Here is a 21849-nt window from a genome sequence, read left to right as displayed (position 1 = left end):
TACACCTCCCTTTTGCGGCGCAGCAAACGTTCCCCTGGGGCAGACTCAGAACACCCGCCCACGGATTGCGCCCTCTCTACTCGCTACCCTTCTGGGGTTGGAGCTAGCCCCAGGCAACGCTACCTTCCGCCCCTAGCAACGGCTCAACTGCTTTCCTCTTCCTATAGGCCAGCAGTTTTCATTTCTTTTTCTGATTGGTCCGCGTAACTCTATTTTGAGCAATCAGTAGCAGCCACGGGGATCTAACTCACTCCCACCCAATTTGGGGGTGATCTAGGAGGGAACACGTTTTTCTCTCCTGCATCCAGTTCTCTGAGAAAGCCCCTAACTTATCAAACTGTTGTGAGTCCCCTTGGAATGAGTCTCTAAGACATTCTGTTTATTTCTCTTAGGCCCGTAATGTCTTTCCCTTGCCTACGCAGCCCCTCCGAATGGTACGGCCCGCAAGACTCCTCTCCCACCCTCCTCTCCCGCTAGCAGCTTTGAGAGCCCGTGTCCTCGGGTAAGTTAAGTCCACTCAGCGGCGGAGACGCTACCATCTGTGCTTAGTAAATGGGGAGACTCTAATCTTCCCCGGGTGCCCCTCTGCCGCTCAGACCACCTCTCGCCTCTCTCATCTGTTGCGCGAACCATAGGCGCGAACCCCAGACAGGTGGTGGGACTGCCGCTCCCGGCGCCACCGGCAGCGCGGGCACGGGAAGGGGGCGCGTGGTACGACCCACGCCCCGCCCCGCCCCGCCGGAAGTGAGGTGTCTCACCCTCCAAGTTCCGGCTCGCAGGGGGTGGGGAGTGTTGTTAACCGGAGCCGCCTCCGCAGTCGCGGGCATTGAGCGGGCTCGCGGTGCTGGGCTCCTGGTGAGTGGGCCGGGGTCGGGCCCGGGTTGTGGTTGGAGTCGGGACCTGGGCGTTCCCCCTCGAAGCCTCCGGGGTTGACGCGCCGCCTCAGCCCCGCCGCCCGCTGTCGGCCTGTCAGCTGGTGGTAGACTGGCGCCCGCGCGGCCGCTCTCCCAGAGGCCCGGCCCCGCCTGCGACGCTCGCAGCTCCTGGCGCTTACAGGTCCTATCCGTCTCGCTCCTGCATCCCGACGGTCGGCCGTTTCTCCGGTGCCCCGAGTTGACACTGCCCCGGGGGGTGGGGGCGCCAGGGTTCCAGGCTGACGTACCCCGCCCCGCTCCCGCGGGGCGCGCGTCAGAGCTGCCCACCCTGACCGAGCTGTCACTGGCGCTGCCCCTGTCCGGCTGCGCCCCCCAGCACCTTGCCTTCTCCCAGACCGGGCAGCTTGTTCCCGCTTCTGGAGGTTTCTGCTGTTGCATCCCACCCCATCAAAGTCACTTTTAGGGGCAAAGGGAGCAGGTCCCTTCTCCGACTTTGCCGCCTTTCCTCATTCTTCCCTAGAGGCGGCGGTCTGGCAAGGCAGCGTGGAAAGAGCCCTAGATTTGAAACAGGACGAATTCAGGCTCCAGGCCTTGCGTCAGTGTAACCTCTTAACCCCTTTGAGTCTCAGCCTTCTAGTTTGTAAGATAGGGGAGCATATGTTATTCTTGACGCGATGATGGTGAGGACGAAGTGAGGTTTTCTTTCCTTTCTCCTGTTTATTAACACGGCGTCTCAGGCACAGTGCTAGGTTTGCACGGTATGGGCATCAACAATTCTCTCTTTTCCCCTTGCAGGTCCTCAGGCCAGGGCAATGTTCCGAACTGCCGTGATGATGGCCGCCAGCCTGGCGCTGACCGGGGCCGTGGTGGCTCATGCCTACTACCTCAAGCACCAGTTCTACCCCACGGTGGTGTACCTGACCAAGTCTAGCCCCAGCATGGCAGTGAGTTCAGGGCTCGGGGAGGGAGGAACTCCCTGGGAGGGAAGGAGGAGTCGGCTTGAGACAGGGGTGGGGCTAAAGGTCAGGTAGGTAGGAGAAGAGTGAAGTAGCTGCCAGACCTAATTTGGAACCAGTTGTGTTGGGGATGTGGAGAGGTTCTTGAATGATGAGCCCCGGACAGAACAAGGCAGAAGGTGACCTCAAAACATAGCCTCTCTTCACTCCTAGGTCCTGTATATCCAGGCCTTTGTCCTTGTCTTCCTCTTGGGCAAGGTGATGGGCAAAGTGTTTTTCGGACAGCTGAGGGCAGCAGAGATGGAGGTAAGATGTTCATGGCTCCGAAGGTGAGGAGCAGGGAGCTGGGCAAACAGAATGTCTGAGTTCCATATCCTTCGTTGTTCAACCTCCAGCACCTTCTGGAACGTTCCTGGTATGCTGTCACTGAGACTTGTCTGGCCTTCACCGTCTTTCGGGACGACTTCAGCCCCCGCTTTGTTGCTCTCTTTACTCTCCTTCTCTTCCTCAAGTGTTTTCACTGGCTGGCTGAGGACCGTGTGGACTTTGTGAGTTGGGTCAGGGGGTTCTCTGGAGCAGAGTGGCTAGAGGGCAGACTCGTGGAGTGAGGGCTGGGTTCGGGGTGTGGGGTGAGCCCCAGACTTCCTGACAGGCCCCCTCTCTGCTCTGCCTCAGATGGAACGCAGCCCCAATATCTCCTGGCTTTTTCACTGCCGCATTGTCTGTGAGTGAGACCCACGGGAATGGAGAGGAGGGAGCTTGAGGGAGAAGAGGCGCCATGAAGGACTGGAACATGAAAAGTCATTACCCATGGAGCATGCCATAGAGCACAGGCTGCCCGCTCCACCCACAGCTGTACAGGAAAGATAATTTAGGAAGTTAATTTGCATCATCTCTGCCCTGTTCCACTCCAGGGCTTCTCAACTGCCTGGCCCCTTGTTAGCTCTTTGCCTCCTCACCTGGAGCTTGGGCCACCCTTAGGCAGAACCAGAGATCCCAGGGGGCCGGGTTCGGTGGAGTGTGCCCACTTGACTAGATGGCTGGGGCCATGGTGGGCTTGAGGGTGGGAGCTGTCTTGGAGCAGGAAGTGGCTGTCAGGCCCTGGGCTGACCCCACCAACCTCCCATTTGGGGGGTCCCCACAGCCCTTATGTTCCTCCTGGGTATCCTGGACTTCCTCTTCGTCAGCCATGCCTATCACAGCATCCTGACCCGAGGGGCCTCTGTGCAGCTGGTGTTTGGCTTTGAGGTAAAACTGGCTTGGGAGGTTGGGAGGACAGGCCTGAGGTGGCACTGCACGTGCCTTGAATCACTTCACAAACCTTTACTGAGCACCTGCTCTGTGGCCAACCCGTGTGGCCACCAAGGAGCAGCTGTCAGTCAGTCCCAGCCCTGCCCACTACACACTCCTAAAAGAGTGGGCAAGGCCTAGAAAAGCATGTGTGGAGGAGCCCTGACCTGTTGCTCAGTTGATGCCAGAGGAGCTTGCTGTTAATGGACAGAAGGAATTAGCTTGATGGACAGCTGGGGAGGTGTGTCTGGTGATGATGGTCCATCTTTGTTGAGTGCTTTCTGTATGCCTGGCCCTGTGCTGAGCACAACCTGCATCTGTTTTGATCAGCAAAGCAACACTGTTACACAGAAGCAGTTAATTCTGTCATTGACAGACATGCAAACTGAAGTTCAGAGTGGTCTAGTGAGTTGCTGAAAGTCCCATCAGCTAGTGAGTGGAGAAGCGAGGAGGACCCTGGTGGCGTCCAAGCCTGTGCTTGTCCCGTGGCACTCCGCTGTGCACAGGCCTGGGGATAGCAGAGTCTGGCTGGAGCAAGGGGGCTGTATTCTTATGTTCCCTGCCCTCTCCGCCAGTATGCCATCCTGATGACCATGGTGCTCACCATCTTCATCAAGTATGTGCTACACTCCGTGGACCTCCAGAGCGAAAATCCCTGGGACAACAAGGCTGTGTACATGCTCTACACCGAGCTGTTCACAGGTGAGGAGCCTGGCCCTCCCCAACCTGTACCGGTGTCCCCAGCCCGGCCTGCCCAGTCCCGTGACCCGTCACTCTCTGTCCCCGACGCCCAGGCTTCATCAAGGTTCTGCTGTACATGGCTTTCATGACCATTATGATCAAGGTGCACACGTTCCCCCTCTTCGCCATCCGGCCGATGTACCTGGCCATGAGGTGAGCCTAGCCCGGCCCTGCCACACCTTCGACCCCTCCCCCTCTGTCTCCCTCCTCTACTGAAACTGTCCTTTCAGGCAGTTCAAGAAAGCTGTGACTGACGCCATCATGTCTCGCCGAGCTATCCGCAACATGAATACTCTGTAAGTGGCCCCGTCCCAGCTGCTCGCCCAAGCTCTGCCCCAGGTGCCCCACCTCCAGCTCTGGTCTTGACGTGCCCTTGGCCTGTTCTGACCAGGTATCCAGACGCCACCCCAGAGGAACTGCAGGCGATGGACAATGTCTGCATTATCTGCCGAGAAGAGATGGTGACTGGTGCCAAGAGACTGCCCTGCAACCACATTTTCCATACCAGGTGGGAGAGGCCGAGGAGCCTGGGCATCAGGGGTGGCTCTGGGAGGCAGAATCCCAGCGACCTGCCAACCACTGCCTGGTCTTGACCCCCAGCTGCCTGCGCTCCTGGTTCCAGCGGCAGCAGACCTGCCCCACCTGCCGTATGGACGTCCTTCGGGCATCGCTGCCGACCCAGTCACCGCCGCCCCCTGAGCCTGCAGATCAGGGGCCGCCACCTGCCCCCCACGCCCCACCACTCCTGCCCCAGCCCCCCAACTGTGAGTGGCCCCTTCATCTGACCGTCCAACAGTGTTGGATACTTGCCCTGGACTGGGAATGGGAAATCCTGAGGAGAAACAGAGTCTCTGCCCTCTAGAGGAGGTGGGGGGGCCACAAGGGCTGGTCACAGGAAGAGACATAGATGATTGCAGTCACAAGTGATCTGTGCTGAGCTCAGAGAGGGCCTGTGGGAGCAGAGGACAGGGGACGTCCAGACGCCCTGCCCGCGACCTGGATCCGTCAGTTGGACCTTTTCTCACCACTGGTCTTCTCTCTACAGTCCCCCAGGGCCTCCTGCCTCCCTTCCCTCCAGGCATGTTCCCGCTGTGGCCCCCCATGGGCCCCTTTCCACCTGTCCCACCTCCCCCCGGCTCAGGAGAGGCTGTGCCCCCTCCGTCCAGCAGTGCAGGTGAGCCCTTTGGTACCTCAGCCAGGGGATGGAAGCAAGGGAAGCAGAGGCCTGTCAACACTTGCTGACTTCCTGTTCTTGCTCTTCAGCCGCCCTTTCTCGGCCCAACGGAGCAGCCACAACCACAGCCGCTGCTGCCGCCTCTGCCCCAGCACCTGGCTCTGCCTCTTCTCCGGAGGCCAGCCCTGCCCCCGGCTTCCCCTTCCCCCCTCCCTGGATGGGCATGCCGCTGCCTCCACCCTTTGGTAAGTGGGGCCTCTCCAGGGGTGGTTTGGGGAGGTGGGGGGTGTCAGGCCCAGGCTGAGCCTCTCTCTCTCCCTTCAGCCTTCCCCCCCATGCCTGTGCCTCCTGCAGGCTTTGCTGGGCTGACCCCAGAGGAGCTGCGGGCTCTGGAAGGCCACGAGCGACAGCACCTGGAGGCCCGGCTACAGAGCCTGCGCAACATCCACACGCTGCTGGACGCCGCCATGCTGCAGATCAACCAGTACCTCACCGTGCTCGCCTCCCTGGGGTACGTCTGCGCCTGGGGCCAGGGTGGGCGGCAGGCTGTGGAGCTGCCAAGAGAAGGCCCCCAGCGGTGGTTTTCAGCCCTTTTCTCCTGCCACCCTTTGATTCAGGCATTCTACCTGTAGGCACACTCAAGGTGTCAGGGTTCTTGGTGACTTTTTATCCTGCCCCTGCACAAGGCCTGTCTGGATCTACAGAGTAGGGTTTATTAAAGAGCTGACCTGAATCTTGTTCCTTTACACTTTCCTAAAGTCAGATTACTCGTAATTCCTGGTACTTCAGTTTTGTCTTGTACACCCTCTCGACACAGGGTGACACTTTGACTGGGAATCACTGCCCTTGATCTGAGACAGCAGATAAAGTCACCTGCAGCTAGCCTGGCCCAAGTTCAAGTCCCAATCCTATCACTCGCTTCGTGACCTTCATTACCTTATTTGAATAGAGGTGTTCTAATTCCTATTCGCAGGGAACGTGTACAAAGTGCATGGTACCCAGCAATGTCAGTACAGACTTGGAGGGGAGCTTGAGTCTGAGACTTGTGTGCTTTGTGGGTTATTCAGTGGACTTAGTTGGTCTGGAAGGTGCCTGGCACCTCAGATGGGGACTCGGCAGTTTAACAGTGAACGTGGCCTGCAGTCCCTGCCTGTTCGTGGTTTACTGTCTGTGGTACAGAATTCCAAGGAGTCACGCAACATTTGTTCACTGGCGTCCGCTGATGACGTTGGTGCTGGACTTCACCCTGCCAGGCGCACCGAGTGCAGTCTGTCCAGTCAGGCCAGGATGCCACGCCCTCCTCTCATCCCTTCTCTTCCTAGGCCCCCCCGGCCTGCCACCGCAGCTAACCCCACTGAGGAGGCTGCCCCTAGTGCTGTTGCTGCCACCTCTTCCACCAGCATCCCCAGCTCTGAGGCCACCACCCCATCCCCGGGAGCCTCCCCACCAGCCCCTGAACCTGAGAAGCCTTCAGGTAGTTGCGGTCAGCCCCCAGGGAGTGGGCCAAAGGCCTTGTCTGGGTTCCATTTCTGGACCTCTCTATCCCCAGCTCCGGAGTCAGTGGGCACCGAGGAGCTGCCTGAAGATGGGGAGCCTGATGCAGCGGAGCTGCGCCGCCGCCGCCTACAAAAGCTGGAGTCCCCTGTTGCCCACTGACAACGCCCCAGACTTGACCTGCCCCCTCGAGCAGCCCTCGCTGGGACACATCCTGCCACCAAGTGCCAGCTCCCTCCCTACCTGCACCAGGGAGTAGTAACCCCCAGCTCTGGGGCGGAGGAGGTGGCACCCTAGACTAAGTGGAAAGAGGCTGGAGGCCCCAGCTGACTCTAGCCCTTACAGTCCCCTGGCGGCCATGGGGATTTGGGGTCACTTGCAGGCTTCCTCTCCAACCCTTCAGCCTTGTATTCTGCTGGGACCGTGAAGGCAGAAAGGTGCAGCATCTGAGACGCCCTCTGACCCCCCAATGCCCTTCTGGGAGAAGGGGCAGCCCCTCTGAGCCCCCCTTGTGTGTGGAGTCACGCTGCAGTGCCGAACAGTATTAGCTCCCGTTCCCGAGTGTGGACTCAAGGGGCTGGAGGCAGGCCAGGAACTTGCTCTTGGGCCCGCCCTCCAAGACTGGTACCTAACCTCTTTTCCTACCTAAACTCTCCAGAAGCTCTTTGCGGTGGTCTGCTGTGCCCTTTGTGCCCTGTGGCACTTCCATGTCTTACTGGCAACCACACAACTCAGGGAAAGGAGTATCTGGGGGTAGAGGGGCAGGCGACAGCACCAAGGGGCCCTGCTCTGCCCCTCCCCCCCGGGCCCTTTTCTCTCTGTAGTTTAAGGTGAGACTCTGGTCTCACCCAGCAGGGACCTGGCAGCCTCACTCTAGGCCAAGAGCTCGTGTGTCTGATTTTGAACCACTGCAAGCCTCAGAACCTATGGAAAGGCCACTTCTTAACTTGCAGAATTTCTCTTGAGTTTAGAAGAATGGGAGTTATTCCTTGCTATGTCTTCTGGCTTAAATTTTGAATTGGAATGCCTGACCCCCAGGAAAGGGAAGCAGGAGTGCTGAGCTCCTCATCTTTCCAGTTTAGAGAAGGCTCTGGGCCAGGTAGGGCCCACAGGAGCCAAGGCCTTGCCTGCCCTGTCTTTTTCCCCTTGGTTTTATGTTACAAGAGTTGCTGGAGACAGTTTCAGATGATTATTTAATTTGTAAATATTGTACAAATTTTAATAGCTTAAATTGTATATACAGCCAAATAAAAACTTGCATTAATGACTGGTGGAACTGGTGTGATAGGATTGGTGTGCCACACTCCCTTTTTCTAAACTCAGGGTGTAGCCTTGAGAGTGGCCTGGAATCTGTGGGTTTATTTATATAAGGCAGTACTGTCCCTGGGCACAGTGTTGAATTAAGGTCTTCGGAAGATATACCCATTTTACATACGAAAAAACCACCCCAGAGAGGGTAACTACCTTGCTTGAGGTCAGAGCAAGTAGGGGAGCCATGCTTTGAACCCTGTCTTGAGGCAGCCTGATCCTGAGGTGGGGATGGGGTGGGATCTCAGGTCTCTGGCCTTTAGGACTCCCAAGGTGAGGCAAGTGTGAAGGTTCCTTGGCTGGGGCAGGATAGGACAATAGGGACAAAAGGTCAGTATCTTCCTGCCTTAAGTACACTGTCCAGCCTTGATACCAGGTCAGCAACCTGAGAGGGATGGCTGTGGGCTGCGCCAGGAACTCTCCAGGAGCCCTGCAGGCCAGCTAATCACTTTAGCTTCCTGGAGCTAGAAGCCCAGTCAGGTCCAACTCTAATACAGAATGAGATGGAGGCCATTTTTTACCTCCATGGGTAAAAGGAATGAGCCCAGGGTCTGACGTGCATGGCACTTGGAAATGAAGACCTCCAGGATCTGTGTCTGAGTCACTCTAGGTTCTCTGTAGCCTCTACCAAGCCAGGTCTGACCTAGAAGGGCTCAAGGATTTTTTGCATCAGTGAAGGTCTGCGGGCCAAGGAAGAAATGTGCCCAATGGGTCTGCCCTGGGCTACCCTCCGGTAAACCAGGCTGGGCTATTGCTTTTGAGAGAGGGGCAGTTAACAACTTCTAAAGCTTGAGTGGCTAAAGTCAAGGAGCTCCAATGAAAGGAGAGAAGGATCACGCCAAAGTGGGGCAGGGAGGAATTAACACTCCCCTCAACCTGGCTGTTTCTGGTGCGTCTCCAATGTTAGCTCTCCCCCAGTGCTGACACCCACACAGAGTCCCATTTCCTCCTTTATGCATGCAAGGCCTGCTCCAAAAGCCCTCAGCCCTGGTCTCTGTACCCTCTCTTTCCTTGTTGCTCCAACAGCCTCCTCCCGGGATCCCCAGGACTCCAGTCAGGGGGATGCTGTCACAGAGGCTGCTCAGCTGGGCATCAGAAGCCCTTCTCCAGGAGCCAGGCTTTGAGCTGCTGATCAAAGTAGCCCTTGATCCGAAGGGTACCGGTCACCTCATTGACCTGGGTGATAGGTGTCTTCCCCAGCAGTGGGCTCAGAAAATCTTCCACATCCTTCTGCAGGGCCTGGGGGAAGATGACGGATCAGGCCTGGTCAGGAGACCCTTCCCTCCAGAGGCTCCTGTCCCTTCAGCCCTGAAAGGTCAGAACTGGACCCTGACCTACCCACCCACTTACCCAAATGTCCCCCTCCACCTTCCGGATCACAGTCATCTGACGGTTTCCATGCGTGATGTCCTTGTAGACTGGGATGTTGTGCATCCGAGAGCGCCGCACGAAGTAGGGCAGGTTGGGTGGGGGGTCTGTGACAGAGAGGGACAGGGATAAGTCAAATGTCCTCAGACTTCCTCTCACCTCGCCTTTCTCCTCGGTGTGTAGGGGGTCAGTGAACACAACAGCAAAGCCACCTCCAGACTTCAGATCAGGAGACCCGCTCTTTCTGTAAGTTTAGTGCCAGGATCAGCTTGTTCACACTGGTACCTCGAGGCCCAGCACAGGCCTGGCACCAGCAGGTGCTGAAGAAGAAATGAAATCGGGGCTATGCCTCTGTGGATCTTTGGGTCCCCCTCTGGAGCCAATTGTTGCCCTTCTCCACTAGGTCAGGGAGGCTAAAATCAATCTGGCACAAAGGGATGGTGATTTACAAGAACCAAATACCTAGCACGGGCCGAGCTCTGCACAATGCACTTTAACGTGCTGAGCAGATGAGCTCTATTTTGTTGAAACTAAGGTTGGAAGAAGCTAAGCAACTAGATCATACTGACAATGCATGGCAAAACCAAACTTGGACACCGAAATGCCCAACTCCCAAGCCATGTTCTCAGTTATGGCCGGGGTAGAAGTTTTTGGGTTATCTATCTATGCTTCACTTTTCCCACATGAGAAGACCTCACCCCAATAGTGTGAATGGATGGGTCCTACTAAAACAGGTATCCAATCCCCGGCCCTTTGTTGAACCTAAGATGCCAGCTCTAAGTGATCTCAATATAACCCTCTGGGAAGTCAAGAGCCTGGGCCAGGGCAGAAAGACCTCTAGGGAGAGGGATGTTTCCCTGCAGCCTTCAAGCTATCCCCATCATCCAGCTCACCTCTAGGGGGCTGCCAACCACAAGGAGTGGGATAATGTTCGTGCTTTGGGGGCTTTGGGATGCTGGTGGGGGGTAACAGGCGCTCCACAAAACGGTATTCATCCACAGACTCCAGGAAGCGGGGGTAATCAGGAGTTCCCTGGGTCTGGCTCTGAGACAAAAAAAAAATCTCTCCATCAGCTGGCAGAACTTCAGTTAAGTAGAAAAAGGAAACATTACAGGCAAAGAGAATAGTATAAATAAAAGGCTGGAGTTTAAATAGTATAAATAAGAGGCTGCTCACTGCACTGCTACCCCTTTTCCTGGGTCAGGAGGTAGGAAAGCACCAGACTTGGGTTTGCCAGGCTGCAGGGTATAGGCTGAGGCCACAGGGTTACCCTCAGGGTACAAGGCTGAGGATATGATGGTGAGTGCCACGGACTCAATAGACACGAATCTAAGCAAACTCCGGGAGATAGTGAAGGACAGCAAAGCCTGGTGTGTGCTGCAGTCCATGGGGGACATGACTTAGTGACTGAACAACAAAGGGTACAAGTCAGGAACTCAGAAGGGCCTGCCTCTCAGGACTTTTGTGGGACTCAAATAAGAATTGTGTGTATACCTCTGGAAGACGAGTAACCCTACTTCCAACCAATCCGGCATTTTTCATTATTTTAGTTTCCTCTGAAGATTCTACTGAAATATTCCACCTCTCGGTTAGGGACTTTCAGCAATCCTGATAATTTCCCACTCACACTCATCTGAAGTGACCTTCCCTCACCTGGAACATTTCACGCTCAAATTCATTTGGACACAACCAGGCACTAAGTGCCTAGGGGTACTGTTTCACTTAATTCTTTTAATTCGACATGTTAGGGGTTTTACTACCTCCTTTGTACATCCAAGACAGATAAAGACATTAGCAAACAATATACCTAAGGTCACATTACAGTCTGTCCTTCCATACTTCTCCCAACAGAAAGCCCGGGCTCCCAAGGTTACAATGAGAATGAAAAGATGAAGCGGCCTATATATCTTGAGTCCTAGGTTCCCAAAAGTCTCGCCAATGATCTGGGGCCCATCTTCACCCTCTGGAACGGCTTCTTCAAAAAAAAAAAAAAGACGCAGCCAAAAAAAGAAAAAAACTAGGCAGCGAGAGTCGGATTGCTGATTAACTCTAATTGTCCTCCAATCATATTTCAATCCTGTTAATTTAATTAACTCAAGTTGTCCTCCAATCATATTTCAATCCTGTTAATTTAATTAACTCAAGTTGTCCTCCAATCATATTTCAAGCCCCACATTCGGAAACGCGCTCCAGGCCCTGCAACCTTCTCTGTCAATCTTGTATCTGAGCTCCAGAAAAGTGCCCCCTAGGGAGGGGCGTAGTTTTTAGATTATAAGGCACACAGTGAGCCTCACACCTAGCCCTCTGCCCTCAACTCCAGGATCAGCTCTCTCACCAGTCGCCGTAATCCGCAGCCCGGCGGAACACCGGTCCTCCAGCCCCGCAGCACAAACCGAAACGTAGTCGCCGCCATCTTGAACTGCCCCCTAACTACCTTTCTGCGTGCGCAATCAGCCTGGTCCCGCCCCTTCCTGTTCGCCCCGCCCGGGACCGAGAAGGCGCCTGCGCAGTCCTAAAGAGGCGGAGCCAGAACGGCTTCGGGCGGTACAAATATCAGAGGCCGTGGCGGTCGCTCCTCAGTGACGTCGCACGCAGCAGGCGGAGAGGACGTGCGCTTCCTCGCTCCTTCCTCTTTCTTGACTCCATCTTCGCGGTAGCGGCGGCGGTGTCCGCGATCTAGGTAAGAGTTGGGCTACGGGTGGATCGGAAGGACTTATTAGCAGATTGGGCTCGAGGTTAGAAGACGCGGAAAAAACAGGGAACGAGGGACTGTTCTTGGGGCTGATTCCCGTCGGTCCTCGCTGGCAGTTCGGGCCTTACCCACGTGAGACCCCGAGACCACCTACTTCCCTGCGCATCCGTCCCCGTCCGCCCACCCATTTACCGATCCTCCTCTCTCCCAGAGTATTTCTTCTCTTAGAAACCACCCCTCCCTATCTTTTTTTCAGTCGCCAACATGCAGCTCTTTGTCCGCGCCCAGGAGCTACACACTCTCGAGGTGACCGGCCAGGAGACGGTCGCCCAAATCAAGGTAAGACTCCCTGGTGCCCTCTGGTTTTTTTGTGCGTGTGTTCTTCATCCTCGCTCCTTGCAGGAACGCTGAACCTTGTTTTTCTCCTTAGGCTCATGTAGCTTCGTTGGAGGGCATCGCTCCAGAAGATCAAGTCCTGCTCCTGGCTGGCACGCCCCTAGAGGATGAGGCTACTCTGGGCCAGTGTGGGGTGGAGGCTCTGAGTACTCTGGAAGTAGCCGGCCGCATGCTTGGAGGTGAGTTGGGGAGGACTGTCTTTTGAACCGCCTGTAATCTTATGGGTGTAGAGTGTGTCCTCAATCCAGGGTGGTTCTTCCTGTTTATCTCCCTCAGAAGGAACTTTTGAGCGGTCCACGGGAGACTGAGCCAGAGTGTAGTTCTGTTTCAGTCACTTACCGGATAGACCCTTGTCTGGGTCCTAGTTTCCTCGGCAAAACTGGGTCGTCAGACCAGATCACTAAAGTGCACCTTGTCGTTCACTCGCTAAGTGTGTCCTCCTTTTTGCGACCCCATGAACTGCAGCACACTAGGTTTCCCTGTCCTTCACTATCTCCTGGAGCTTCCTTAGGTCTTGTTTAAAGTCAGGAGCTAGAAAATTCTGAAGTGGCACTCCAGAATGTTCCAGACTAGACATTCTTGGTCAGAGTTCAAATCTCTATGACTTTGTTTTCATTTCCTCTTGGGCCCATCTTGCCTTTAAAAGCTTAAGTTGGAGGGAGGGAGAAAGGATTTTGCTCGGTGGTGCCTTCTTGTTCTAACTGCTTGCTGTCCTCCTTTCCCACTACAGGTAAAGTCCATGGTTCCCTGGCCCGTGCTGGGAAAGTGAGAGGTCAGACTCCCAAGGTAAGTGAGAGTATTGGTGGTGGTGTTTGGATTTTGTTTTTTTCTGGCACAGCTAAGCCAAAACCCTGGGCTCTTGCCCTGTTTGGTTTCTTCGTTATTGGCAATGAGCCAGAGGAAGGCCTAGGAGAGGCAACCTAGGTCTGATTATCCCTCCGTTTTCCCAGGTGGCCAAGCAAGAGAAGAAGAAGAAGAAGACGGGCAGGGCCAAGAGGCGTATGCAGTACAACCGGCGCTTTGTCAATGTTGTGCCCACCTTTGGCAAGAAGAAGGGCCCTAATGCTAACTCCTAAGTCCTCTGTAATCTTGGCTTTCTCTAATAAAGCCACTTAACCCGATCATACCATTGTTTCATCTTCATTTCCGGGGCCTGAGGGAATGATGTGGTTTCTAGGGCTAGTGGTATGAACAGGCCTCACTTTGGTTTCCTGGCATTGTAAACTCAGTGACTGGATGGGAGTGGAAGAGTGGTAAACATGTTTTCAAAAAACTTCCTGTGAAAATTGGTAACCACAGAGGCCAGCCTTTTGGGGAATATCAGTCTAGTGTTTCTCTGAACTTGGAATAGGTGTGGCCTTACTGGAGTCCAGGTCAGGAATCTACCCTAGCTTTAGAAAGTGTTGCCTGATCATATTGGCACTGCAGTGATCATTTGTTGTGATTTCCTGACTGGCCTTGCTAACCTAATCATAGACCTCACAGGTGAGGTTGCTTGGTTGATGGGTTCAGTGTTTCCAGAAGTGGAGTTATCTGGAGCTGATTAAAGTTTCCTAGAAACACATGCATACACATTTATTCTGCTAAGGTTTTTGAACCTCATGTTTCTTGGGATACAGCATACTATGGGGTAAAGACCTTGGGCTCTAGACAGGACTGTCTTGAGTCCGGATCCTTGCTCCATTTATTCACTGGCTGGCTGGCTTTTTTTCTTTTTTTTACTGTGTTATGCAGCTTACAGGATTCTGGTTTGGCAACCAGGGCTCGAATCCAGGCCCGGCAGTGAAAGGCACTGAGTCCTAACTACTGGACTGCCAGAGAAGTCCTCTGCCATCATCTCCCAGATCTTTGTAGCTCCATGGGGAACTTTGGTTGCACCATCAGGGATCTAGTTCCCTGACAAGGGTTGAACCGGAGCTCCCTGCACTGGCAGTGTTGAGTCTTAACCACTGGACCACCAGGGAAGTCCTTGCTATCTTCTCTTGAGAGTTGCTTTTGAGGATTAAAGGATATAAAGTGTTTAGATCAGCTCCTGCCATCTGGAAAAGTGCACAAATGTACTGACTATTTTTGTCTTTTATAGTGAGCTTTCTAGAAAGACACTGGCCCCATCTCTTCTAGGAGTTTAGTTTCTTGTGAGGAAAGCAAGAAAGTAGGGTGCGGTAATCAAAGGGGTAGTGAGTGGTGGATAGACAGCTACCCTAGGAAGGTCTCTGAGGATGGGATCTGAGACCTTAAACAGGAAATGATTAAGTGGTTAAATGGTGACTTTCAGCCAGGAAAACTCTGTGGCGGTATGTAGCAGATCCTGCAAGGTCTTGTCAGATGTGGAGAGGAGTGTGGTTTCAGTCCAAGTGCAGGTCAGGGTTTTAAAGTAAGGGCCTGCTGGATTGTGACTTGTGATCTACTTTCTCTGGAGGGCTGGCGAAAGGAAACCAGTTAGGCTGGTGTCGTCTAATTGAAGAACAAGTAGCTTAGACCACCAGGGGTAGTGTGGGTGTGTGTGCACTGTTGCTCAGTCATGTCCTACTGTTTGCAACCCCATGGACTGTAGCCTGCCAGACTCCTCTGTCCATAAGAGTTTTCCAGGCAGGAATACTGGAGTGGGTTGCCATTTCCTCCTCCAGGGGATCTTCCTGACCCAGGGATTGAACCCCTGTCTCTTGCGTCTCCTGCATTGGCAGGCGGGTTCTTTACCTCTAGTGACACCTGCGAGCCCACTTCCCTGGTGGCTCAGACGGTAAAGCGTCTGCCCGCAATGCGGGAGACCCATGTTCAATCCCTGGGTCGGGAAGATCCCCTGGAGAAAGAAATGGCAACCCACTCCAGTACTCTTGCCTGAAAAATTCCAGCGACACCTGGAAAGAGGAGATGCAAAAATGAGCAGACTCTTCAAATCCATCCAGAGCTTGGTAGGAAAATAGATGATCCATATTCAGATAAAGAAGGTATTTCAAAGGTAGAACTGACTAGTTGTGGGACTGAATATGAGTAAGGTGAGGCACCAAAGAACCAGAGCTTTCAGGGGTGCCATAAATCGAGGCTTCATAGCTTTTGGCACAGTTGGTGAGTCATCACCCCCAATCTACCGCAAACTCAGTTCCATTAGGACAGGTACCCCATCTCATTTTGCTCTTCGGTGTATTTTCTTTGGAAGTCGGAGGAGCTCAAAAATTTTAATGTTGCTTCCTCAAGAGGGGAAATGCTCCCAACACACCCTGTCTAGGCTAAGTACCCCTCCCTGGTCTTCCTTTCATTCTCCTTCCATTCTTCCCTGGTAGAATGGCCGCCCCTCCAGCGCAGGGACGCCTCATCTCCCATCGACTTGGCACAGTTAGTGCCTAGAGTAGGTCAGTTCAGTTCAGTCGCTCAGTCGTGTCCGGCTCTGCAACTCCATGGACAGCAGCACGCCAGGCTTCTCTGCCCTTCAAGTTTAGTCAAGATTGGGTTTTGGAAAAAAAAGACTGGGTTTTGCCAAAGCGCTTTATGATGCTAAAAGCAACCACTAGGGGGCGGGCTGGTACCGACCGAGCTCCCTGCAGACGCCCTTTTCCTACGCTCCCACCGCTCAGGGCGGGGCTACCTCACCAACGGGTCCGGTGCCGTATCTCGGGTCAAGTGGGGGGCGTCGCTTGACCTCCGAATGCGGCCGGAAACTGCCGAGAAGGGCTTTGACGAAGCGCTCCGTCGGCCCCGCAAGGAGGCGGAAGTAGCCGAGAAGCGCCGGAAACTTCCGATCTGCGGCGCGTGTGAGTTCCTTGGCTGTGTGCTGCGCCAGTTGCCATGGAGCCGGCCGGGCCGTGTGGTTTCTGCCCCACCGGGGAGGCCCAGCCGGCTCGCTACACCTGCCCTCGCTGTAACGTGCCCTACTGCTCGCTGCGCTGCTACCGGGCGCATGGCAGCTGCGCCGAAGAGTTCTACCGTGACCAGGTGCTGGGAGAACTGCGCGGTCGCAGCGCCTCGCCCAGCCGCCTGGCCACCGCCCTGCGCCGGCTGCGTCAGCAACGTGAGACCGAGGATGAGCCCGGGGACGCAGGCCTCGGGCCTGGCCCGGCGCCCGACGGCCTCTCAGGACTCTGGGAGCGGCTGGCCCCGGCCGAGAAGGTGGCCTTCGAGCGGCTGCTGAGCCGAGGCGAGGCCGGGCGGCTGCTGCCTCCGTGGCGGCCATGGTGGTGGGGTCGCGGGGCCGGGCCGCGGCTTCTGGAGGAGCTAGGTGATGCCCCAAGCGGCGATGCCGAGGAACTGGAGCCCTCCTCCGCGAGGATGCCGCCGGAACCCGTGAGGGATGAGCCCGCGGCTGTCGAGCCGGTTCTTGGAGACCTCCCCGGGGCCTGCCCTCCCGCCGTGCCCACCCGGATCCCCGCGCTGGCCAGCCTGAGCAGGGGCCGGACGTCGCCGCTCGTGCGCTTCCAGCTGCCCAACGTGCTATTTGCCTACGCGCACACTCTGGCCTTGTATCACGGCGGCGACGAGGCGCTGCTCTCGGACTTCTGTGCCACACTACTCGGCGTTTCCGGAGCCCTGGGCTCCCAGCAGGTCTTCGCCTCTGCCGAGGAAGCCCTGCAGGCCGCAGCCCATGTGCTGGAAGCAGGCGAGCATCCCCCCGGACCTCTGGGCACACGGGGAGCCATGCGCGAGGCTGCCCGCATCCTGCTGGGTGAGGGCCCGGCCAACCAGAAAAGCTACACGCTGGCAGCGCTGGGGGACCTGGCGCAGACCCTGGGCCGGGCCCGGAAACAAGCGGTGGCCCCCGAAGAACGAGATCGCCTCTACCGGGCCCGAAAGAAATGCCAGTTCCTTCTGTCTTGGACCAACGAAAATGAGGACGCCCTCACATCCCTGGCTCTAGACTGTGCCACGGCCCACCGAGCTCACACTGTGGCAGCCGAGGAGGTGGCAGCCCTCACGGGGGAGCTGGAGCAGCTTTGGGGAGGCCCCCTGCCACCTGCCCGGAGGACTCTTATCGAGGAGCTCCCCGGCTGAACCCTTTGTCATTAATAAAGCTGTGACCGCTCTGTCCTGTCGCCAGGGCCCATTTCTGAGTGGTGGTTCTTGTGCCACCGTCCCCCAGACTCTTGGGCCCACAAACTGCCTGTCAGCTTCTCCTTGACTGGTGCTGACCCAGCCAGTCTTTAAACAGCCTGGCCCAGAAAGGGAGAGAAGCGGCACCAAGGATTCCAGCTGTTTATCTAAGGAGGAAGAGCAGCACACCCCCCCTGCACACCCACTCCATTTTGGAGCACTGGCTTCATTTCCCCCTTGCTCCAGCCACCTATCAGGCCGTTCATCCCAGTGTTTTGGAGCTCAGGGCAGGGTAGGGTACAGGCCCTTGTGTCCCGGGTGCGTCCAGGCTCCTGGTGCCCAGTGTGCTGGCAGCTGGGCAGGCACGTGCCCCAACCTGGGGTGTCTGGAGCTGCTTCAGTAGACGTAGGGCACGATTCGGTAGGGCACACGCCGGCAGTATTCATGCCAGGCCAGGCCGTACTTCTGCAGACACTGCCGCTCATCCCGGTCCTCACGGTGCACCAGCAGCGCAGTGAAGTAGAGGAAGTAGAAGTAGGGCAACAGGTGGAACACCCCTGTGGGGAAAGGGGTTTTTCTGACCACTCAGCCAGCCTACCGGTTCACAAACCTTTCCGCCGCTAGTGGCTCACAGGGGCATCGGCTCAATGCTGAAAGGGCTAAAGTCTGCAGGGAGAGCTGGCATGCTAGGCTGTTGCAGAGGTCTGCCCCAGCCACAGCCTGAGTGCATCCCCAGCTCCCTGATTACTCCCTCCACTGGGGTGCAGCCCTGTTCTCCATTCTGCATCCAGACTGGGCATCTTCTACCTTGGCCCCCCCCACACACAGTTGTGGCCCCTCTCAAATAACTCACCGCACGGCAAGGACCAGGCCAGAGCCATGATGAGGTCTCCAAGGTAGTTGGGATGGCGGACCATACCCCACCACCCAGACACCAGCAGCCGTCGCCCTGTGGCTGTAGAGATGGTCTCAAGGTCTGGAGAAAGACACAGCGGGATGGGGGAACCCTTGGAAATCCAGCTGCCCCACCTCACTGATGGCACCCAAGAAACCCAGCTCACCAGCCACTCTGGGATCAGAAGGATTCTTTCGGAAGGTGTTTTTCTGAGAATTGGCTCCACGGAAGATGTAGTAACCAACAGCTGGGGGTAAGCGTGAGCAGGTGGTCAGGGGCCTTCCATCTGACCCTGACCAACTACCCACAGCCTAGACTCAGTCTGCCAGGAGACCAAAGACCCAGCCCTTAGCTTTAAAGAACCATGTGAGGCTTGGCACCTACCCAAGGGGTGCTCAGTAAATAATGAAAGGGGGAAGGGGAATGCTGCTCCTTCCCCACTGACCATTGATGAGGCAGATGAATGAGGCCAGGGGCCACCCCAGAGGCTGTGGGTGATACAGCAGGAACTGGGCCTGCAGGCTGTAGGTGAAGGGTACCCAGGCGAGGTCCCCAAAGGCCAGCATGAAGCCAAACCCGTCATGGATGATGTCCATGGTGGTCAGGACTGCCTCCTGCAGGAACAGGACCCAGACACACGGCTTAGTCCCTGCAAAGTCCTCAGGCACCCTCCCCTACCTCCCCGGCCCTGTCCTGCCTCACCTCGTACCAAAGGGCATCAGCCACATACAGTAGCTGGAAGCCATTGACCAGCCACATGGCCAGTGAGGGACTCCCCCGAAGTTCTGCTTCCTGCATCAGCAAGGCCAGGTTGATGAGGACCTGGGGGTTAGGCGGAGGGTGAGACAGGGCAGTCCGTCCCCAGTCCATTTCTACAAAGGTGACAGTGCCTGGAAAGGCAGCGACCAGCCTGTCCCGTCTCAGCTCTCCGTCGCTAACTCTCCAGGCCTGCGTTGAGTGGCTCCAGCCATGTCCCCAGGGGCAGAGAGACTGCATTTGTCTGCCTCCTGACCTGTTTTTCCTTGCCTTGTCCTGCAGTGTTCCCTTCAGGAGAGCAGCATAGGGAGCAACTGGACACTGCAGGCTTGAGAGTCAAATCTGACTTGGTTTTGAATCTCAGCTTTGCCACCTGGGCAAGCTGCTCACCCTCTCTAAAGCTCAGCCTCCTTTCCCACCTCCACGTAGAAAATGGAGATAATCATGGCCGTAATGTGTGTGCAGTGCTCAGCATGGTGTGTTTGGCCATAGTAAGTGCTCAGTAATGACTAGCTGGCATCAAATCTGTAATGAGCATCCCCATTCAGGTAGCACTGGGCTTGGTGCTGTCAGTCAGGCTACCAATTCTAATCCTCACCATAATCTTGGGAGGAAGCTCTTACTCCATTTCACACATGAGGAAATAGCCTCGAAGGCCAGGATCCAGACCCCTGATGGGCACTCAGCATTCCTCCCGCCTCTGGATGAAGCAGTTTCCAGGGTGATGGGGACCTTGCCCAAGACATGCTTCAGGAAATCATGACCACAGACCAGTATGCGTGATTATAAACAAAAAACACAGTTGGCCTGTTGTCAAGGCCACCAATGATGGACAGGTTGCTAAGTCCACTGATGAGTTTGAAGTTCTGCACCGTTCTGACCTCTAGCAGCACAGAATCATCTCTTCAAAATTTTGCACTTGATGGTTTTATTTAAAATGGTCTCTCCTAATTCCCTCCGTGCTTTTTCCTCGCAGCATCCCCTGACATGTGACATATTTTATTCCTATTAGAATGTAGGCTTCATGAAGACAGACTTTTTTTTCTTTCTTCCCTGTAACTATGTTTTTCTTTTGTCTCCCAGTACCTGGAGCAGTGCTTAGAGCACATGATGAACTCAACAAATAATTGTGGAATGATTAACGACATGTCAGCACTATTTTGGCCCTGCCTTGCCCAGGCATTGCTCACCCATCCCACCCCTCCCCCTGGTTGGAGGCCCACTTAGCCATGCCCAGCATACCCAGCCGATGAGGCCAGGCCGCAGTTCGCAGAAATATTTGAAGTCAAAGGAACAGATGCGCGGGTTGAGCTCCCGTCCCAGGAAGAAGTCATAGATGAGATTGCCTGGAGAATAAAGGAGGGTGAAGCTGCAAGCCAGCACCCCCATCTGCCTCTATCCTTACCCGACCGGGTCTCCTCTCACCTGAGTTCCCTCCAGGTGCCAGGGCCGAGGCAGGGGCTACCAGAGCCTTCAGATACAGAAGGAGGCTGAAGATGAAGGCGGTGAGGGTGGCCGCAAATGCCAAGGGCAAGAGCATTTCCGGGAGCGCGCTCAGGGGCAGCCCGGCTGACACCCCCAGGCCCACCAGGAGGGCTGTCAGCACCAGGGCCTGGAAGCCTGAACCGCAGCACATGGTGAGTCCTGGGATTGAGACTCTCCACCTCCGCCGCCCCCCACCCCTGAACACACACACACACAACCTAAAGCCCAGGGAGGTTGCAGACCTAGCCACTAATCTGACACTGGCTCTTGGGGGGTCACCCCAGCCACGTCTCTGAGTAGCAGCAAGTGCTAGGAATGGAGAAAGGAGGGGTGTGGAGGGAACCAATGAAACCCCCTATGTCTGTCCTGGGTGTAAAAGAGGCGCAAAATAAGTGTCTGGGGTCGCGGGCGCATCTCTATGACCTTCCCATTGGGCCTGGGGCTCCACCCGCCAAACCCGCAGCTCCACACAAGGACCTAGCCCCCAGGCACCGTTAATGGGGTAGCGCAGTCGACTCTTGTCCTTCAACTCCTGCCCCTCAGCCACCTGCGGGCACAAATTGGTTCTGATAAGGGTTGAGGGGGGCCTTCCTTCTCGCCGAGCCCCTGCCCTCCGCCGCCTCCCCCGCGCGTTCGCGAGCAGAGGCCACACCTTGCGCGCCGGCAAGAGGTAGAGCGCCGCCTGCAGGCCGAGCCAGGTGAGACAGAGCAACAGCGCCCACGGGCTCCACAGCTCCTCCAGTCCCGGCAGATAGGGGGGTGGGCCCAGAAGGCGCGCCGGTCCCGAGCGGGCCACCAGTAGCAGGTGGAACATAGTGACCGGGAGCAGCAGCATCAGCGCCGCGGCGCCTGGGGAAGGGGGCGATCCGTCCGGGGGTCCGCTCTCCGGCTCTCCCTGACCCCCACAGGCACCTTTCCATATCCAGGGCTCCCTCGGCATTCCCACTGCCCTCTTCCTTACCCGGTTCTCAGCCCTTGGTCCCGTTCTCTGACTTCTATCTTGCTCCCCTCGAGGACTCCACTCCTATTCCCCTAGTCGGCCCAGTCCTCCACTGCACAAATCCCCAGCTCTGCAGCCCCTTCTCCCTACACTCCCCTGCAAACCCCTAGATCCCACTGCCCCCCCGATACCTCACGGTCTTTCACCCTCAGATCCCTGTTCACAGCTCAACCCTCCAGTTCTCCCTCTAAGTCTCAGGGCTTCAGTACCCCTCTCTGCCCCATTACCCAAGGGTCCTCCGAATTCCAGCGGGGCCCGAGAGCCCTGAGGGGCCATGGTCTCCGCTGCGCTGGGGGCTGGAACCTCTCAAACGTCAAGGAAACACAGCCCATCCCATCCCCCAGGAGGTGGGCTCACTGCCGAGGAGGACCGAGCCCAGCTGGGCTTGCACCTGTCT

The 21849-nt window shown here is 56.1% G+C and overlaps 5 protein-coding genes across 9 annotated transcripts; 3 read left to right on the top strand and 2 right to left on the bottom strand.

The window, feature by feature from the left end:
- Positions 1–284: 284 nt before the first annotated feature.
- Positions 285–7797, top strand: SYVN1 (synoviolin 1). 3 transcript variants are annotated; one of them, XM_052661789.1, is made up of 16 exons: positions 285–502; positions 1671–1819; positions 2045–2137; positions 2227–2379; positions 2507–2555; positions 2976–3079; positions 3697–3823; positions 3916–4015; positions 4093–4158; positions 4254–4370; positions 4463–4626; positions 4908–5036; positions 5126–5281; positions 5361–5547; positions 6359–6510; positions 6586–7797. In XM_052661789.1, the coding sequence occupies exons 2-16, from the start codon at positions 1688–1690 to the stop codon at positions 6690–6692; spliced, it is 1836 nt and encodes a 611-aa protein (XP_052517749.1). In that variant the 5' UTR covers positions 285–502; positions 1671–1687; the 3' UTR covers positions 6693–7797. The 3 variants fall into 3 exon arrangements, with proteins under 3 accessions (XP_052517749.1, XP_052517751.1, XP_052517750.1); XM_052661790.1 differs by lacking the exon at positions 285–502 and adding an exon at positions 772–855; XM_052661791.1 differs by lacking the exon at positions 6359–6510.
- On the bottom strand, positions 7532–11635 carry MRPL49 (mitochondrial ribosomal protein L49). Its single transcript, XM_052661792.1, has 4 exons — positions 11542–11635; positions 10100–10250; positions 9189–9313; positions 7532–9077 (listed from the first exon to the last, which is right to left on the bottom strand). The coding sequence occupies exons 1-4, from the start codon at positions 11617–11619 to the stop codon at positions 8931–8933; spliced, it is 501 nt and encodes a 166-aa protein (XP_052517752.1). The 5' UTR covers positions 11620–11635; the 3' UTR covers positions 7532–8930.
- A 119-nt stretch (positions 11636–11754) lies between these two features.
- Positions 11755–13415, top strand: FAU (FAU ubiquitin like and ribosomal protein S30 fusion). Its single transcript, XM_052662021.1, has 5 exons — positions 11755–11886; positions 12155–12237; positions 12329–12473; positions 13025–13080; positions 13245–13415. The coding sequence occupies exons 2-5, from the start codon at positions 12163–12165 to the stop codon at positions 13368–13370; spliced, it is 402 nt and encodes a 133-aa protein (XP_052517981.1). The 5' UTR covers positions 11755–11886; positions 12155–12162; the 3' UTR covers positions 13371–13415.
- Positions 13416–15882: 2467 nt separating this feature from the next.
- On the top strand, positions 15883–17312 carry ZNHIT2 (zinc finger HIT-type containing 2). The gene has a single exon (XM_052662247.1). The coding sequence runs from the start codon at positions 16078–16080 to the stop codon at positions 17275–17277; it is 1200 nt and encodes a 399-aa protein (XP_052518207.1). The 5' UTR covers positions 15883–16077; the 3' UTR covers positions 17278–17312.
- Positions 17313–17470: 158 nt separating this feature from the next.
- TM7SF2 (transmembrane 7 superfamily member 2) lies at positions 17471–21837 on the bottom strand. Of its 3 annotated transcripts, XM_052662107.1 has the most exons (10): positions 21680–21837; positions 21105–21301; positions 20945–20999; positions 20393–20587; positions 20210–20313; positions 18914–19033; positions 18657–18825; positions 18378–18458; positions 18170–18292; positions 17471–17873 (listed from the first exon to the last, which is right to left on the bottom strand). In XM_052662107.1, exons 1-10 carry the CDS (start codon positions 21726–21728, stop codon positions 17713–17715), a joined length of 1254 nt encoding a protein of 417 aa, XP_052518067.1. In that variant the 5' UTR covers positions 21729–21837; the 3' UTR covers positions 17471–17712. The 3 variants fall into 3 exon arrangements, with proteins under 3 accessions (XP_052518067.1, XP_052518069.1, XP_052518066.1); XM_052662109.1 differs by lacking the exon at positions 21105–21301; XM_052662106.1 differs by lacking the exon at positions 21680–21837 and having other exon boundaries at positions 21105–21392.
- Positions 21838–21849: the final 12 nt, after the last annotated feature.

The sequence above is a fragment of the Budorcas taxicolor genome, chromosome 25, assembly GCF_023091745.1.
Source record: "Budorcas taxicolor isolate Tak-1 chromosome 25, Takin1.1, whole genome shotgun sequence".
NCBI lineage: Eukaryota > Metazoa > Chordata > Mammalia > Artiodactyla > Bovidae > Budorcas > Budorcas taxicolor.
This window is presented reverse-complemented; position numbering and strand designations above follow the sequence as displayed.

Bases quoted from the DNA above. Each gene is read 5' to 3' on its own strand.
- SYVN1 (XM_052661789.1), top strand. From the start codon at position 1,688: ATGTTCCGAACTGCCGTGATGATGGCCGCCAGCCTGGCGCTGACCGGG. The intron at 1,820-2,044 runs GTGAGTTCAGGG...CTTCACTCCTAG, and splicing joins AGTCTAGCCCCAGCATGGCA to GTCCTGTATATCCAGGCCTT. The intron at 5,037-5,125 runs GTGAGCCCTTTG...CTTGCTCTTCAG, and splicing joins CCCTCCGTCCAGCAGTGCAG to CCGCCCTTTCTCGGCCCAAC.
- MRPL49 (XM_052661792.1), bottom strand. From the start codon at position 11,619: ATGGCGGCGACTACGTTTCGGTTTGTGCTGCGGGGCTGGAGGACCGGT. The intron at 10,251-11,541 runs GTGAGAGAGCTG...TTTTTGTCTCAG, and splicing joins GCTGCGGATTACGGCGACTG to AGCCAGACCCAGGGAACTCC. The intron at 9,078-9,188 runs GTAAGTGGGTGG...ATCTTCCCCCAG, and splicing joins AGGTGGAGGGGGACATTTGG to GCCCTGCAGAAGGATGTGGA.
- FAU (XM_052662021.1), top strand. From the start codon at position 12,163: ATGCAGCTCTTTGTCCGCGCCCAGGAGCTACACACTCTCGAGGTGACC. The intron at 12,474-13,024 runs GTGAGTTGGGGA...TTCCCACTACAG, and splicing joins AGCCGGCCGCATGCTTGGAG to GTAAAGTCCATGGTTCCCTG. The intron at 13,081-13,244 runs GTAAGTGAGAGT...CCGTTTTCCCAG, and splicing joins TGAGAGGTCAGACTCCCAAG to GTGGCCAAGCAAGAGAAGAA.
- ZNHIT2 (XM_052662247.1), top strand. From the start codon at position 16,078: ATGGAGCCGGCCGGGCCGTGTGGTTTCTGCCCCACCGGGGAGGCCCAG.
- TM7SF2 (XM_052662106.1), bottom strand. From the start codon at position 21,392: ATGCCGAGGGAGCCCTGGATATGGAAAGGTGCCTGTGGGGGTCAGGGA. The intron at 21,000-21,104 runs GTGTGGCCTCTG...TTGTGCCCGCAG, and splicing joins ACCTCTTGCCGGCGCGCAAG to GTGGCTGAGGGGCAGGAGTT. The intron at 20,314-20,392 runs GTGAGAGGAGAC...TTTATTCTCCAG, and splicing joins GGCACCTGGAGGGAACTCAG to GCAATCTCATCTATGACTTC.